This window comes from Benincasa hispida, chromosome 6 (genome assembly GCF_009727055.1).
Source record: "Benincasa hispida cultivar B227 chromosome 6, ASM972705v1, whole genome shotgun sequence".
NCBI classification, from domain to species: Eukaryota; Viridiplantae; Streptophyta; class Magnoliopsida; order Cucurbitales; family Cucurbitaceae; genus Benincasa; species Benincasa hispida.
Genome location: NC_052354.1, coordinates 45,949,380 through 45,962,049, shown reverse-complemented (window position 1 = coordinate 45,962,049; position 12,670 = coordinate 45,949,380). Strand labels below are relative to the sequence as shown.

At 36.0% G+C, this 12,670-nt stretch overlaps 1 protein-coding gene across 1 annotated transcript; it reads left to right on the top strand.

The window, feature by feature from the left end:
- The first annotated feature begins 5,544 nt into the window (after nt 1-5,544).
- Nucleotides 5,545-12,237, top strand: LOC120079667 (oligouridylate-binding protein 1-like). The gene is made up of 12 exons (XM_039033962.1): nt 5,545-5,625; nt 6,966-7,027; nt 7,346-7,448; nt 7,775-7,851; nt 7,924-7,985; nt 8,087-8,174; nt 8,323-8,398; nt 8,543-8,573; nt 9,012-9,131; nt 10,762-10,847; nt 11,231-11,404; nt 11,667-12,237. Exons 1-12 carry the CDS (start codon nt 5,545-5,547, stop codon nt 11,967-11,969), a joined length of 1,263 nt encoding a protein of 420 aa, XP_038889890.1. The 3' UTR covers nt 11,970-12,237.
- The last annotated feature ends 433 nt before the right edge of the window (nt 12,238-12,670 follow it).

Below are 12,670 nucleotides of genomic sequence, written 5' to 3'. Positions count from 1 at the left end.
CACATAAGCGAGCACAGACCCTATAGTAAGAATGTGTTGAATGAACATTCCAAGGAATCTATTGAACCTTCAATAAGAGTTGTTGAAGAACCTGAAACCTCAACAAGAGTTGTTGAAGTTGGATCATTTAGTAGGTCAAATCTACCTCGAGTGTTGAGAGAGCCTCGACGCAGTGGGATGGTTGCGAACCCACTTGTCTGTTATATGGGTTTAACGAAAATCCTAGCTGTGATAGCTGACGGAGATGTTGAGGATCCATTGTCTTACAATAAGGAAATGAAAGATGTTGATAAAGATGAGTGGATCAAAGCTATGGATCTCGAAATGGAGTCAATGTACTTCAATTCAGTTTGGATCTTGTAGATCAACATGATAGGGTTAAACCTATAGATTGCAAATGAATCTACAAGAGAAAACATGATGCTGATGGGAAGGTGCAAACTAAAGGCTAGACTATTAGTGAACCCTTCATTGGGTTCCTTCCCTCAGAAGCCAGTAATTGTATCAATGAGCTAGTCATGTTGAAAGTATAAACAAATTCTATTAGTGAATTGCTTTTAAATCTTATTATTTTATTCGCAACGATACTTTAGTGAGTCAGAATAGATGCTACTACGGGGCAGTCAAATACTCCTTCATTTAAGCAAGACTTTATTGACTAAATACTAATTATAGAATAACTCATATTCCTATAGTCATTTAGTTGTCGTTTTTTGTCAATAACTTACTAACACATAGTAATTCTTGTAAGTGTAACCCTCCATTTTCAAACCTCAGAGGTTGACCCTAACGATGCTACTGAATTGGAGAGTCAAGGTTGGGAATCGACCTAAGAAATCCTATCCATTTATAGAGTTTGAGTTATTTCAAATCCCCATGTTACAACCCTTCTAGGGGATAGTCATCGTAAAACGACTAACTTATCTTGCATAAAAACGACAAATAGGTGCAACATAGGAATTTTACGGTCCAAACTAATGGAAGAGACTGCAAGACATGTTGACACACATCCTTCACCCACTTACTATGAACTACTTTCCCTATTCACCTTGCTATTGACCCATGCAAACACTTTCCAAATGAAGGGCACTCCCAGGGCGACACGAAGCCGAGCATGAATCTCACGGTGTGAACTCTTAGGGGCGTGAGAGCTAAGAACAATATATCGTATATGTTATTGATCTCCCACTAAAGTGTTCTGTTTGTTTTGGGTAAATATTTACTTAGGTATATTCTGGCTAATAAAACAACCTAAGTCTAGGTGATTTTCTAAGTATAACATTTATATTTGGATTTAACTTACCATGTCTAGGTGATAAACCAATTTTAAAACCTCACATCGCACATGCATGCTAAAAAATTCGGGTTAACAACGCTAAATTATTTGGCTATAATCTCCAGGTAGGAGATGTTTCGTAAACTGTCAACTTAAGTACCTCCAGCCTTAGACAGGATTATAAACCGGTTGAGTTTGTAACCAGAATTTTACAAGATAACGACCTATTTTAACTATTAAAATAAGTTATTATTTTTTAACCCTAGGTGAACATGCATCTTATCTTTGTTGTGGATGTTAAATGTATAATCCATTTTATAACAACTTATAAAACTATAGACATGCTTTTCATCCACAACATACATCAAGCATTTCAACATTTAATATAACTATTTATATTAAACACTTGAAACCCTAACACATGCAATACATTATAACTATTTATACATATTTTCAATGTATGCTACATGCTTCCTATGGTGGGATTTTAAATCTACATGACATACCATATGCACATACAAGATTTATTTAGTTATAACATACATTCATAATATATAAATAATTAAACACACACTGATATGGACCAGTTTTGACATCATAAGCAAACAATCAACCTAAATTATTACAATAATAAATTGAAAAAGCCTTGAACTGCCACTGGACTTCACAAACAGACTCGAACTACCTGAACCGGACCTTCATCAAAATGGGCTGAACTGGACCTCCAAGACCCGAATCGGTTCACTCGAACAACGTTGTAACACTTCATCCTAGCGTTGTAACGCTAAGGGATATCTTCTCTGATCTGGACTGAACAAAGAGCAACATTGCAACATGATAACTGGCAGAAATGCCAGTTATTATAAGCCTTTTATTTAGAATTATGAGGACTAATAGATAGAAAACGCAGTGATAATACTTAGAATTTGTGAAAATTTGAGTTTTGCGTCGATAAGCACCTAAAACCTCACTGACCCAATATTATACGTTATTCTGTGCCAAAGTGTCTATTTTTTTAGCTATCGCAGGAATCAAACACATGCGTTTATAATAAGCAATCACAGACAAACGCATGCGCTGAAGTCAGACGACCGCAAAAGACGAACGCAGACGGCAACCCCATGCGTCCAACGCATGGAAGTTGTAGTAACCCTATGCGTCCAACGTATGGAGAACGCAATGAACAAATAGAGATTGCGGCCATGGAGTGACAACCATAATAGAAGATCGCAAGATGGGTAGAACGCGTTGATAACTTTAGCTAAAACAACTCGGACGCATACCTTGGGAGTATCAACAAGATAAGGCGATGTGACAACGACCATACTGCGACAAAAGCAACAGTGAGCCATACCTCCATCATTACAGCTGTCGCCGTCCAAGTTCTATAAATGGCCTTTGAGACCTTCATTTTGAGACATCCGAGCTTCTGCCTCAAGGTAGAAGTTTGTGATCACATATGAGAGCTTGAAAGAGATTTCCAGTGAGAATTCTTCATCTCCACAGTCTAGACCTAGTGACGATCGGAGCATTCACCCGAGATAGAGCTCGAGAGAGACATCTCCACCATTCAACCATGGCACCACCGGCAGCCTTGACGCAGAGTCCTTCATCTCTCTTCTAATCTCTGTATTGTATTACATTTTAGCTTGAGATATTAAGATATTTTGTGATCAATGAAAATCTTACTTCCTTCATTCTCGTTTTCTTTATCATCACCATCTCTATCATAGTTTATCTTAAGCGTTTATTTATCAAAGTCAATCGTATGCTTAATCGTGTAGCCTAGAAATTAGGACACATGTAGCAACCCACCGAGAGATGTGTGTTGTGCGAGTATAGTGAGTTACTCCTCTTTGCTTGGTGAAAGACTGTGGCAACGCCTGTCTATGGGATGCTGCATTGCTCGTCAATAAGTTAAGTAGCCGCATCTAACTACCTGAGAAGGTAAGAGATGGAACGCACTAAGCAAGGTTCGTATTGTTCCTAGAGATAGGTACAATCTTATGCTCGACGCAACCATGCACTATAGAGATATAGTCATGCGGCTGACCACCTAGAGGTGTGATGCGTTAGTGCAACGAGCTGGGATTACTCGGGCGATTTAAGATAGTAAACATTACTATGCGTTAATGGTTGTTGTGTCTCTACCTATTCTCATTGCAATTCTTCTATTGCTCAATCTGTTTAGTCAGGAGTAGAGTAGTGTGTAAATCATTTTAAACCTTATTTGCTTTATTGTTATTCTTATTTATCGCCTCAAACGCATCACCTCACAAATATTATTGAGTGATAAGTCCCCGTGTTCGACCTCGGATTACTCGCAAAACTTGCGTTTGTGTTATACTTGGCGCAAGCGTAAGAAAACTTATGATAGGAATGCGCGATTATTGCATGCTAAGATTAACGCATCATCCTTCCGACGCATGACCTCAAACGCATGGGAGCAAACGCATCGGTCATTTCTAACGCATTATTTAATGTACAACCCCATTCGTTCTTAAAAATAAAATAAAACAAAATGCGTCCCTAAATGTTCCCAACAAGTTTTTGGTGCATTGCAGTAGCTTCAAAACTGAAACTCTACAATTGAATTTTTTTGCTTTTTTTTTTTTTCAATTACAACCTAATTGCAACTCTATTGACTCTAACAAATTTATAAATACTTAATCACACATTAAGGCCCATAAACAAATAGCCAATTATAACAATTAACACTTAATCGAAGAAAAATTAAATGCCAAAACTGAAATTATCCATATCAGCTCCCATTTTCATACAACCTATGAAAATCACCCATCAAGCTAAAATTAACACGAATTGAGTACTTAAATCATGCTTTGATACCAATTGTTGGAGTTAGCGTGCAATTAGCGGAAGCAAACGGAATCATTAAACACTCCAATTCAATCAATTTTAGCAACTAAGCAAGCATGTTCATAAATTGAAAATAGGGTTTCAAATATATACCTTTGAAGAACTCTTTAATCTTCAAATCCAATTTTAATTTTCACTTCAAATGCTTGTATACCACCACTTGATCTTCCCTACTATCCTCTAGGAACTTAGATTGGATTGTGGAATCCAAAATGAACTGAAATTTGAGAGAATTTTATGGAGGAAAAAACTGGTTTTTCAATTTTATGTTATTAGAATCAAATTGGGTGCTTTTAAATAGTATTAATTTTTTTTATTATTTTGAGTTGAATTTATTTGCATGAATTTATTGTTTAAATTACTTGTTAGTCAAAAGTTTGTTAATTTGTTTAATTGCGCCCCTATTAGTGAAAAAGTTTTAATTAGTTTTATTAAACTCTATTCAACCTCTTAGGATTGTCATACCGATCCTACAAAAGTTGTACGCTTATGCACTATAGGACAAGTTGTGTCCAAGAATCTAATCATTATGTGCAAGTCGATCTTTCACGAGTTGTCTTTAATTATAGCTAGGTTAAAAGTTTGTTTTATGCATGTAATTACATCTTGCACCTTGATGTGAACGCTAGAGCACACTTCAAATTACATAAGATTTGATAAAAAAATGAGAGAAAATTTGAAAAGATATAAGATTTGATATAATATTTGGAAATATTAAATAATATTCGAAAAAATTAGTAGAATTTCGGTTTAAATATTGTGTATTTAACAGAGAAAGTCCAAAATAATTTTGGTGGTCGATCTCGACCGAGAAGGATTGAGAAAAATTAGTTTAACGAATTTTTAAAAAGGGTGCTAGTTTTGAAAAGTAAAACTTCGAAGATATTTATTTTTGGCCATTTTTCCTAGTCTGTTAGAAAAGGGCTATTTTTTGGAAACCAATTCCAAAGTTGAAAACGTAAAAATGAAAATTTGAAATTTGGGGCATAACTTTCAAGTTTTTTTTTGGTAGAATTTAAACTATTCTAAAATCAAAATGGAAAATAGGAAATTTCTATTTTAAATTGTTTTTAATTTTAAGTTTCCTCCCTCTTCTCTCGGATAATAGTCGAAGTGGCTATATATAAAAGGTTGTGAGCGGATCTGCTCTTACATTTACTCGGAAATTTATTTGTCTGAAGCTGTGTGTTGCGCTCGTCTTTCCTCTCTCTGCTCCCTCCCTTCGAGGGTTTTTCTTTTTCTTTCTTTTATTCTTTCCCCCCTTTTCTTCTTTCCTCTTCCCTCTTCCCTCTTCCCTCTTCCCACTTGTTTTTGTTCCTTTCATTTTCTTCGTTCTAGAGACCCCAATTCAAGATCTTCGTCTCCTCCATCTCAATCTCACTTCGTGGAATATGCAGTATCAGAGGCTCAGACAGCAGGCAATGATGCAGCAGTCTCTGTATCCCCACCCGGGCCTCCTCGCTGCGCCTCAGGTTTCTACTTCTCTTATATTTTCAAATTTTTTTTCGTTAGATTTGGTTGCAAGATATGTATCCTCTTCTGATAGATCCTTTATTCCTCAGTTTTTGATTACTCGAGGTTGGATCTCTCTCTCTCCCCAGCTATATTCTTGAAATATGTGTTCCTTTTATCAATAAATGTTATATCGTTTTCTTCTTTTTCCCAATTGTTTTAAATGGAAACAGGAAAGATTTTGTAGAGAACTAAAAGCTCAATAGGTGATAAGATGTCAATCTTAGAAAGGAAAAGTAAAAAGAAAAAGAAAAGAAAAGAAAAGAAAAGAAAAGAAAGAAAAAAGAACTTGGAAAGGAGCCTAGGGGATTCAAAAGGATTTCTCTAATTGGTATAAATAAATTATCATCAAGCCGACGAAAACATTTTCACGAGTAGCTATACCAAGATGTATTCTGTTGAATAGTACTCCATATGACCTCTTCCCAGTGTTGCGAAAACGTGTATGATTTCTTTTCAACCACTACTTCTAAGTCACAACTTCCATGGTTAGAAACATGGCTATGTTCTAGACTTCCCACCGAGGTTAAACGCCTAAAATAAGAAAAACAAAGCTCCCGAGTTGGAAAATAAGGGAACTGTTGGCTTTGGGTTTTAGAGTTCCCGTGACAAAAAAGGCAACAGTTAGGACTTAGGTTGAAAACTCGCACATGATGTCCAGAGACTATATTCCTGCAGAAATGAGAGAGGCACATGGACATTAGTCTAGTGTGCGTTGCCTATTATCAAATCTAAAAACCATGTGCTGTTTCCATGTTTTCTATGAGTTAGTCTTTTCTTTTCCCTCCTATTTCACTTTGACTGATCTATTTGTGCGCACATACATACATGATACAATTTGCATGCTAATGAGTAGATGACATTCAGTTAGCTAGTTTTCAAGTTATCATCCTCGCTTTTCTTCTTGCACAAATTGTTGCCAATCATTATGCGATATCTTAGGAGCCATCCAGATATTCTATACCTGTTGTCTTTGGTTCCTTAAGTAATAGACATCACCCAAATATTCGTTTTCAGAAATATGATTGCCAATGTATCAGTATCATATTCTTCCTTACATGGGCTTCCATGACAATTTCTTGAAGATTTCTTGCTGAAAAACATGAGTCAAATTGGAGTCTTTTTCACCCCTGGACTTTAAACATTACCCATTGCCAGTGCGTTCAAGTCTATCAGTGACTCTATTTTTACATAATCTTTTTCCACACGTGGCCAGAATTTGGGTGAGGAGTGCAGATATGTTTTTCTAGGAAGATTTTGTTCTCCCCTTTTCCTTGTTTTTTACTTTTTTATTTTGCAGATAGAGCCTATCTTGAGTGGAAACCTGCCTCCTGGCTTTGATTCAAGTACATGCCGCAGTGTGTGAGTGTTAAATAGATATTTTCTTTTCCTTTTTTTATTGTCATATAGTTTATTTTAACTTGTACATGGTAAAATGGAGTCTTGATTTGGATTAACTTGTACCTTTCGTGCCCTAGCTATGGGGTTCCTCATTGGTCTGGCATTGTTGATTGATTTCCATTGACACTTCATATCATGTTCATCATTTGCTAAAACTGATACCAGTCTGGTTCGTATGTTGTTTGACCGAGTTCAAGTACATCAACTGCTGTTACATTTTTTTTTTTTGATTTTTTGTTCTTAATAATCCATCAATCTGAACTAATGGGAAAAATACAGGTATGTTGGAAACATTCATCCCCAAGTCACCGAGCCTCTACTTCAAGAAGTTTTCTCAAGTATTGGACCCATTGAAGGATGTAAGCTCATTAGGAAGGAGAAGGTGTGGTTATCGTATAGAATGTCATCTGTTGCTAAATGATCTCTGTCCATTATGATGATAAGTACCATTGATTAATGGCTATTATATTTTGAGGATTATTTCTTCCTTCAGTAACTAGTTGGTGGAATATTTCAAATAACCCACTGTTATTCACAAATCATGGTCTTCTTTGAACGTGTTTTTTGTTATATTAATACGACATTACTTGAGTAGGATTTGTTCTATAGGTTGTACAATTGTGTACTTTTTTTTTTGTTATATAAATAGGCACGGAGTCAGACCTTACATCCTAAGTTTTATTTATTTTTATTTTTGTATGTATGCAGTCATCCTATGGTTTTGTGGATTACTTTGATCGCAGATCAGCTGCAGTTTCTATTATTTCTCTCAATGGAAGAAACTTGTAAGTGAAATTCTCTCTTGCATTTATATTGACATTTACTGAATCATATATTTTAAATACAATTTTGCACAGGTTTGGACAACCTATAAAAGTTAATTGGGCATATGCAAGTAGTCAGAGGGAAGACACATCTGGTTGTATGCTTAGTTTGTTTCTTTTTCCTTTGATTCTGTTTCTGATGATGATGAGTTTGTGGTAGGCGGCTGCTGATATGTTTATATGGTGTTTTTTCCAGGTCATTTTAATATATTTGTTGGTGATCTCAGCCCTGAGGTTACTGATGCTACATTGTTTGCATGCTTTTCTGTTTACCCCAGTTGTTCGTAAGTTTGTTCTCCAAAATTTTGTTATGAGTCTGTCTGCTTGGCTTATGTTAAAATGTTTGGGATATGGTAGAGAGTAACTTAACGCTATGCAACGGAGAACACCTTGTTCTAGCACCTCTAACTTATCTTTCCTTAAATACTTTAGGGATGCAAGGGTTATGTGGGACCAGAAAACTGGACGTTCGAGGGGTTATGGTTTTGTTGCGTTTCGGAATGAGCAGGTTTTTGGACTTGTTACAAATTACAATATGATGTTTAATTCCCCTTCCTGAACACCACCCTTTTCCTACCAATATAGGAAGTCTTGTATTTTCTTTCCAGATCATAGTTATACTCCAGTTGATAGTTATTAATTCTGTTTCCAGGATGCTCAAAGTGCAATTAATGACATAAATGGTATACCTACTCTCTCTTTTGTTTAGAATTCTTCTGTTGTATTTTCTTTTATCCATTTAGTGACCTGGCTAACCGTATCATGTATTGAGCCGTGCACATAAGCAATGCAATGAGTGTTCGCATTATTAGGGAAATGAGGAACAGAATAAGATTGTACCTTGGATAGAGCTCCTGAAGTTCGGGCTTGATTCCTTGGTTCATATCAAAATAATTAAAATGTTATATGACATATTTCTTTTAGGTCACACTTGTGGTAATAAAGTATGCATTTCAGATTCTAAGTTATTTTATTAACTGGATATCATTGTTGTGCAGTTTGGTGTTAAAAGAGTCATGAACATCATTTCTTCATGCTTACTTTTTGGGACATGAGTATTGTTGTGTCTTTTTATTGGAAACTGTTCTATATATTTCTTTTTTCTTGTTTTGACGATAAAGGAAAGTGGCTTGGGAGCCGACAGATTAGGTGTAATTGGGCCACAAAAGGTGCTAATTCTGGCGATGACAAACAGAGTTCAGATTCCAGAAGTGTTGTAGAGCTTACTTCTGGAACTTCAGGTATTTCATTAAGCAATATTTAACTCTGAGATTTTCAGCTTTAATAACCTTCATAGAATGCTTTTATTTACCTTTTAAATCTCTTATATTGATGGCTGCAAATCTTCCAAGGTTTTCACGCACGATAGTTTTGGCTGTTGCATAGGGAGCATTTTCATTTTGTTTGTCCAGGCCTGAGGTTATTCGTATTGATCTATCTTTTTACACTCTTGACCCTTGACCTGTTTCTTGCCTTTTCTGCCGCTATAGTTATATCCGGCATGTGCACTAGAACTCTGACCATTGTTTATATAATTGGACATACGTTTTTGCTGAATCTTGTCTAACAAGGGATGTATCTTTCTGAATGCATTGACCTTGAGGTCTGTCACTTGCTTGTTTATATTGCATAATCATTCCAAAATCTGCTTAGACATAATTATTCCTTGAGAGGTTTGTATTTCTGGTCGAAAAGAGTTGGTAAAAATAGTGTGGGGGGATGAATTTCATGAACCTGAGTTTGTGTCTAACTTTGTAATCCCACGTTAAACAATTTTAACCTATGAGTTAAACCACCTCTAAATTTAAATTACCATGTGAATAACTTAATGACCGATATTTTGGTTTCTGATCTCTAATTTTGGATGTGGTGATTATGAATATTTCAAAATTGATTAAGATTTGTGGTTGAATTTTTAGGTTTTTTTTTAACAAGAAACAAACCACTTCATTAAGATAACAAAAGATGTTACAAGTGAATGAAAGGAAACAAACACTAGAAAACAAAATAGAGGATCAGCAAGTGCACCAGGACATTTCAATTAGGTTGACACCTTTGTAGCACTCTCATCATATCCGAAAAAGTAGAGCAAAAATTCTAAAACTGAATACAAATTTGACTAATCCATGCCTGATACAATGAACACATGTAGGTTTAAACTTACAATCTCAATATTTTGGGTTCTGATCTATATGACTTTACCTATGAGTTAAACAACATTGAAATTTGAAGTACCTTGTGAATTTCTTAATAACATTGGGTTTCGATCTCTAATTATGAATATGATGATTATGGATAATTCAAAATTGATTGAAATTTCTGGTTAAATTTTTGAACAATTCAACACATGTAGGGTCAATTGTACAATGTCAATGTTTTGGGTTATGATCTCTATAACTTTACTCAATGAGTCAAACGACCTTAAAATCTTAAGTACCTTGTGAATTTTTTAATGACCAATGTTTTGGGTTTTGATCTCTAATTTTGAATGTCATGATTATGAATAGTCTAAAATTGATTAAAATTTCTTGTTATTGAACAATTCAACACATGTAGGGTCAAACTTACAATCTCTTAGAGGAAGTAGTGATGTCTAAACCAACAACTATGCATATAGGGGTGAAGAATTGAATTTATGACCTCTTAGAGGAAGTAGAGATGTTTTTACCATCGAGCTATGGTCATGTTGGTTTTTTTTTTTTTTTTTTTTGGTTAATTGATATCTAGTTTATTTTTTAGGGATTGCCAGCGGTGGATGTTTTTTCTTGAGCCTTTTCTCTTTATCACCGTTCTCTGCAAACTGCATCCCTCTGATTAGGCATTGCCTTATTAGTTTTTACTTTCACAACATGGTCATGGCTGTTTTTGCAGATGGTGGTCAAGAGAAATCCAATGAGGACGCACCTGAGAACAATCCTCAATATACAACCGTATATGTGGGAAATCTTGCTCCCGAGGCAAGGAAATTCTTTTGATGATATTGTAGTAGCTAATATGCATAGTAGTTGTTGAAACAGCTAACTTGGGTGAACCTGCAACTGGAGGGCTTGCCAAAGTTCTCTGCCATCTCTAAAGGCATAAGCATGAATGGTGATGGGTTTCTAAAATTTATCTAAGAAAGTTTGTGCTTTTTGTTGAATATTTAGATTCTTTCATTTTTCTCTATCATAGCCTTGTTTTCATAATATATAATCTCTCTCTCTCTCTCTCACACACACACACACACACAATATGTAGGACAAGCAATCCTTCCTTTTCATGACTAAAACCTGGATTAAAAACATGCTCATAGCTCGATTCTATTAGGATTTGCATCATTTTCAGAGTTTATACTCTGCAGGTTACTTCAGTTGATCTCCACCGTTATTTTCATGCCCTTGGTGCTGGGATAATTGAAGATGTTAGGGTACAACGGGATAAAGGTTTTGGGTTTGTGAGATATAGCACTCATGCTGAAGCAGCTTTAGCCATCCAAATGGGCAATGCGAGAGTTGTCTGTGGCAAACCAATTAAGGTACAACCTTGATGAAAAAATTTCAATTTCCTCCTATATGAATGTTAGTTAATCATCATTTGATCTAGTTTCTCAGTGCCAATTTGTATTTTAACTTGGTTATTTTGGGTGGACGATTTATTACTTACGGTTGCGTGGAAGAGACTAACTGATCCTTATGGGTTAAGTAAATGCGGGTTCACTGGAAAAATTTATTTTGCACGCCTGTAGGACTTGAATGTTCATTTATTCACTTAAATCTTTTTGTAATCAAATGCTGCAGTGTTCATGGGGTAGCAAGCCAACCCCGCCAGGGACTAATTCTACCCCTCTTCCTCCACCAAATGTGGGACATATGCCAGGTCTGTCTGCAGCCGATCTTGCTGCCTATGAACGGCAAATGGCATTGAGCAAAATGGGTGCAGCACAAGCGCTAATACATCCACAGGCCGCTCAGCATGCCCTCAAGCAGGCAGCCATGGGAATGGGGATGGGTATTGGGATGGGTGGTGCTGGCACTAGTCAAACTATATATGATGGTGGGTTTCAAAATATTGCAACCACCCAACAGCTCATGTATTACTAGGTATTTGAAGTGCTGTATTGTATGATGCTTGTAGTTCATTTGTGGAACTAAAGAAATAGTGTTACGCATTTTGGGGATTGTGACCCAAGTACCATCTTGAACCCGCTGCTTTGGGCAATGTAGTGGTAGCCGCCGAGGGGGGGGGGTTGTTTTGCAGAGTGATTTTAATTTGTTTACTTTTTAATGGTTTAGTTTGTAATATCCTGCTAGAAAAAATATGGTGGGACGTGTGGAAATAAGTTCCAATCCTTGAATCTTGATGGCCTTATTTTATTTTATTTTTTTTGGGGGAAGGATTAGTTATTTGACTTGGTATGTCTTAGATTCTTAATTCCTGAATACTGTGACTCAAAAAAAAAAAAAAAAAAAAAAAAATTCTGAATACCGAATAGTGGAAGTGGGAAAGAGGAAAAATATTTGGAAGGATGGCCTTGTAAAATGGGCGGTATTTGTGCCTGTGGGATATTTTCACAGGTCACAGCTCATTTTATTTCGTTTGTTTGGGTTATGTTTAACCTAGACATTGGAATAATCAGTATCCACTACGGAAATATCTGTCCCTTAGCACTTCGCTCAGAAACTCCAAAGAATCTTTGATGTGATCCCATCCAATCTTTGTAATCGAGTGGTGGGAAGAGATGCCTTTGACCTAACATGGAATGGGGGCAAATAGAAACTTAGTTTGTTCGTCTGAAATACCG

Coding starts and splice junctions, on each gene's coding strand:
- LOC120079667 (XM_039033962.1), top strand. CDS start 5,545: ATGCAGTATCAGAGGCTCAGACAGCAGGCAATGATGCAGCAGTCTCTG. Junction 7,986..8,086: donor TCAGAGGGAAGACACATCTG/GTTGTATGCTTA, acceptor TGTTTTTTCCAG/GTCATTTTAATATATTTGTT. Junction 8,175..8,322: donor TCTGTTTACCCCAGTTGTTC/GTAAGTTTGTTC, acceptor TAAATACTTTAG/GGATGCAAGGGTTATGTGGG.